The 5,000-nt window shown below is 48.6% G+C and overlaps 1 protein-coding gene across 1 annotated transcript in view; it reads right to left on the bottom strand.

Annotated features, from left to right (window-relative positions):
* The window catches only part of LOC311050644 (alkaline phosphatase-like), a gene marked incomplete at its 3' end in the record, with an annotated part of 26,225 nt that overhangs the window by 14,804 nt on the left and 6,421 nt on the right, over positions 1–5,000 (bottom strand). The window contains exon 4 of the mRNA XM_084064730.1: positions 4,787–4,961. Coding sequence (XP_083920856.1) covers positions 4,787–4,961 — 175 coding nt within the window. The remainder of the gene's footprint in view (positions 1–4,786; positions 4,962–5,000) is intronic.

The following is a 5,000-nucleotide window of genomic DNA, read 5'->3' as shown; positions in this document are numbered from 1 at the left end:
GGAAGGCCGCCGGGCACTAGCCGGAGCGCGGCTGGGGAGGCCCGGACGGCGGGCGAAGGTCCAGGGGCGGAGACAGGGGGGTCGAGGCCAGAAGGGCCGCCGGGAACCAGCCGGGACACGGCTGGGGAGGCCCGGGCGGCAGGCGAAGAACCAGGTGGGGGGGGGGGGGGGAGGGGGGGAGCCAGGGCTCTGCGCGGAGGACATCAGCGCAGAGGGCACAGGCGGGGGGGGGGGGGGGGGGGGTCGAGAGCCCAAGCAGAAGACAAAAGGCCCCGGACAGCGACGACCGGTGAACGAGACTCGAGCGGCCCTGCCGGGACCGCGGACCAATCAGGAGGACCGGACGCCGCACCGAATACTGGCGGCGCCCGTCCAGGTTCGGACGTCCCGGCAGACCGCCCGTCGTTCGTCGCCGCCCGCCCGGGGCGAAACAGGAGCTGTAGATAGGACAGTTAGAAAGAGAGACAGGAGGAAAAAAACAGGGAAAGAGGAGGTGAGCCAAAAACGCCAAAAAACAACACAAAACTACTCTAAAAGAGCGACAAAACAGAACAAAAACTAGGACTTAACTCTGTCACTTCTTCGGGCGTGGGGGCCTCACCGGGCAGTTGTTAATGTGGTGGTCCCCCACGCCACAATAAAAACAGAGGCCCAGACGGGTCCGCCGATCCTTCTCGGTTTCACCCTCGAAACCGGCGACGAGTGGATCCGGCGGGGCAGACAGCTCCCCGGGGGCAGCGCCAGGGCGAGGAGACACCGCAGGCGGCCGGGAAGACACGGCAGGCACAGGACACGGACGGGAAGGCACAGCAGGAACGGAACAGGGGCGAGGTGCCGGACGGTGGCTCGACGAGACGACCCGTCGATGAGGAGCCCTCGCCCGCTCGCGGGAGAGGGACCGCGGACGGGGGAGGAGGTGACCACTCCCGTGGTACAGGAGAGGAGGAAGAGGAGGACGCCCCAGACGATGAAGAGGGCTCGGGGTGAACGCCCGAGCTTGGCTCGCTGGACGAACCCCCGCACGTGGCGCGCGCGCTGGAGCGGACCGACGCCGCCGTACGGGAGCGCAGAGACGGAGCGGTGCCTTGGACCACCCGCTCCCAGATATCCTGGGTCCGATGGAGCATGGACCGCTGGCCGCCGGCCAGCGTAATCTCCAAGTGGAGCAGGCGAGAATCCATCCGAGCGAGCATGTCCATAATCAAATCCAACTTATCCCCCTCGACAACGGTCTGGCAGGCGACGGACATGTGACCGCTGGGTCCAAGTGGCTCTGACATTCTGTCACGGTGAGCTCACGGTTTTGGCACGGGTGGACCCAAAAGCAGGCACGGCACAAGGAATAGGATAAATAAGGCTTTTACTTAGTAAACAAGGTAAATACATGAACGAAATACAAAACCCTCAGAAAACAGAGGGAAAACTTCAAGACAGAGTACAGGCAGGCACACCGAAAACAGGTACAATGTCAGAGCAAGGAGCACCGGCTGAGACGGGCTTAAATTAGGGAAAAGAGTCATTAGGTGCAATTAGGTACAGCCGGGCGAACCGCAGTAACAAAGGCTCAAAACAGGGAAAAGTCAGAGGCGAGCAGGGGGGGGCGGGGCCGGAGGCGCCCGAACTGTGACACCATGACCCTAATCTGAGTGAAATACTGTATTTCAAAATGTATTTCAAAAATGTACTGAAGTGAGGGGGAATTCTTATAGGCTTAAATGTTGTTTTTGTCTGCTATGAGGGAAATTCGATTGACATTCACAAATTCACCCTCAAGTGAATTTAATAATTTGTATTTTAATTGTCATTATTATTACCCATAAACAGAATTTATTCAAATTCTAATGGGTGACTTTGACTTGTCATTTTCTTTGTCAGATAGCTCTACTTTTCACCAAGTGTGAATTTCAGGTAGCCTACTTTGTCCATTACTGAGAGAGGGAGAGGGGGAGGGTGTCCATTAATGTTATATAAGTGATTTAATTCATCACAATGGGTTTCCCTAAAATGCATTGTGTCTTTATGTGCTTTTGAGAGAGCGAATGTGTGATCTATCTCATTATATGGCACAGGAAATGACAGGGCAGTACATTTATATCTGTCCATAGGAGGCACTCCATCATTTTTAGTGCTGCTCAAACTGCCTTTCCGCGCTGCTCGAACACACAGAGTGCCCTGTAAGTGTAGGAGTGACTCATGGACACATGCAAACATGAGCGCTGTTCATGACACACACACACACAAACAGAGAGCACTACACCAAAAATAGCCTACAGTATCAATCTAACAATGAGCTTGCAGATGCTGGGGTTCAAGAGGATAAAGCCTTGCACACATACATGTAAGCACAAACACACAGTGGTGGAAAAAGTACTCAAATTCTTTACTTAAGTAAAAGTATCAATACTGCAATATAGAAATACTCTGTTACAAGTAAAAGTTCAGAATTCTAAATTTAGTTGATTAAAAGTACAAAAGTATCGGCATCAAATGTAAAAGTACTAAAATGTTTGAAAATAGCAGATCTACAAGCTCACAACGCGTCGCAGTCATTGTAGTGGAGTAAAAGTACAATATCTGCCTCAGAGATGTAGTGGAGTAAAAGTGTTGGAAATTGGAAATGCTCAAGTAAAGTACAGGTACCTCTAAATTGTACTTAGGTACATTACTTAAGTAAATGTACTTAGTTACTTTCCACCACAGCAAACACACACAAACACACACGCACGCACGCACGCACGCACACACACACGTACAGTGGTATCAGTCTCCAGTGCAGTGCTGCATGGGGTCAGGGTCACCTGGCGCTGTGTGTGTTATGAGATATTTATGGCCGTTGATAAGCGGGGAACATGATAACAGTGAGGGTGCTTCCATCAGCAGCAGATTAACCTGTGGTCCACCTGGTCGTCCCCCCCCCCCCCCATGGCCTGCTAACACTGTTCTTTCAGCAAAGCCATTGGACTCTAGCACTGCTCGGCTGTCAATCTGACTGTTGTTGACATTGAGGGAAACGGCACACTTTCATTTTTCAGAAGCCAGAGAGACATATATGGCGAGGTTGTTATTCTCCACCTGTCAATATGCATAGCAGTAACCTCTCACGTGAAAATTCTTTCAGTAACGGTACATATACGTTGTGTTCGGGGCAGAAACCTTGTATCTCCATATTTCAACATTTTATGTTTTTTCATACATTAATGCCCTAGTTCAGAGGTCCTCAACAGGGGGTCCGGGACCCCTAGGGGGTCCTCAGAGTTACTACAGGGGGTCCGCCAAATTTGTGTGTGATATGATTTGTGTGGTATCTTTTTTACCTTAACCACTTGAACCCTCGCATCCCTTTTCTAAGGAGAACTTTACCAAAAAATAGCAGATCTACAAGCTCACAACGCCTCGCGCTGCGAGGCGTTGTGAGCTTGTAGATCGGCTATTTTTGGCAAAGAGATATAGGTGTAGAGGAGAAAAAAGAGCAGACCACGTAAACAAAAAAGTTTAATCTGAAACATCTCTCTCTCAGCTAGGGGGTCCTTGGCCTGGAAACGTTGAAGACCCCTGCCCTAGTTCATCATACAGAAGTGTCGCACACAAGTACTTAAAGTAGACCAGCTACACAAGCTCACAACGCATCGTTATATCTGCTATTCGCATTATTTTAAAATAATAAAAGCTGAACGTTTTTTGACATACAAGGTTCCCACCCGACAGCAACGATATATGCCTTGGCCTGCATTAATGCCTTCTGTATAATCAAAGGGCAGTCTCTGTTTATGAGAATAGAAAACTTTACATTACGTCACCTTATTAAACTAATGGCCTAAGTCATTTTTTCAAGGTTTTCAGGAAAAATTAAAAACTGATCCAGAACAAAACTATATGATATTTCTTAATCATTTCACCCAAAATGTTTATAACAAATTATGACTATTTAAATAGAAATAACACTGTCTGTCAGTTATGTAACATAAGAGATTGAAATAGGTTTAAATAGGATTAAATCTGACTTAGGCCAAAATAAAAAGCAAAACAAATTACAAAATGGCCTAAATCAGTAAATAATTTGGCTTAAGTCACAAAAACATGTGACTTAGGCCAAACAAAAGGCCTATTTTGTCCTAAGTCACACTAGGGAGTTAGGCCATTATACTAAAAGGGGCGTGAACAGCATGATCCTTTTCAATTAGGAGTTGGGCCATTTTACCAGAGGTGGCCAGTGTCATGAGGACCTGACTTAGGCAAAAATATAATTTCCTCGCCATTAGTTTAATAAGGTGACGATTACGTAGTTTCGATTTTTAGGTTGACTTTATTAGTTTGCCTTCTAGTGTGACCGGTAGAACAGTTGAACCTGGTCCTGAAACATGACCGTCACAGACGAGCGTCATGTGAACCATGGCTAAGTTGAACCATGATTTCACAAATCACCCAACTCGCTTTTAAAAAACGATTATCACACCGCTAGATTCAGTGTTGTCTCCCATTGGTTCAGAGATCTCGGTGACATCTAAATTCAATGAGGTTTCTGGAACAGCAGCGAGAATGGCCACTAACAAACCTACGCGTACTAGGCCTACTTTGAAAACAAATCATATCATTGCCTAACATAAAGAATCGCCCTAAAGGCATTGGTTCTGCAGTTATTTATTTTTTATCTCTGAATTGTTTCCACACATTGTTACATTGAAGTTGGATTTCAGCAGACGCATGGGTAGGTGGAGATCTCAGATCACGTGAGACTTGAATCAGTGTGACGAGACGGTAGAGGCCACAGCCCAGTTTCCACGTTTACCTGCGTCTTTGGCCCATCTCAGAATGGAGGTGACCTCGTTGCCCTTCTGAGACTTGCACACGCCGTTGCGTGTGGCCGCACTGACCCCGACGGTGTTCAGGTTAGTCTTGACCCCGCACAGGTAGGCTGTAGCCGTGGCTGCACTGTCTGGGACCTGGAAGTCTACGCTGTAGGTCTGCACGCACGCACACGCGCACACACACACACACACACA

Source organism: Gymnoscopelus microlampas (assembly GCF_963454915.1).
Source record: "Gymnoscopelus microlampas genome assembly, chromosome: 8".
NCBI classification, from domain to species: Eukaryota; Metazoa; Chordata; class Actinopteri; order Myctophiformes; family Myctophidae; genus Gymnoscopelus; species Gymnoscopelus microlampas.
This window is presented reverse-complemented; position numbering and strand designations above follow the sequence as displayed.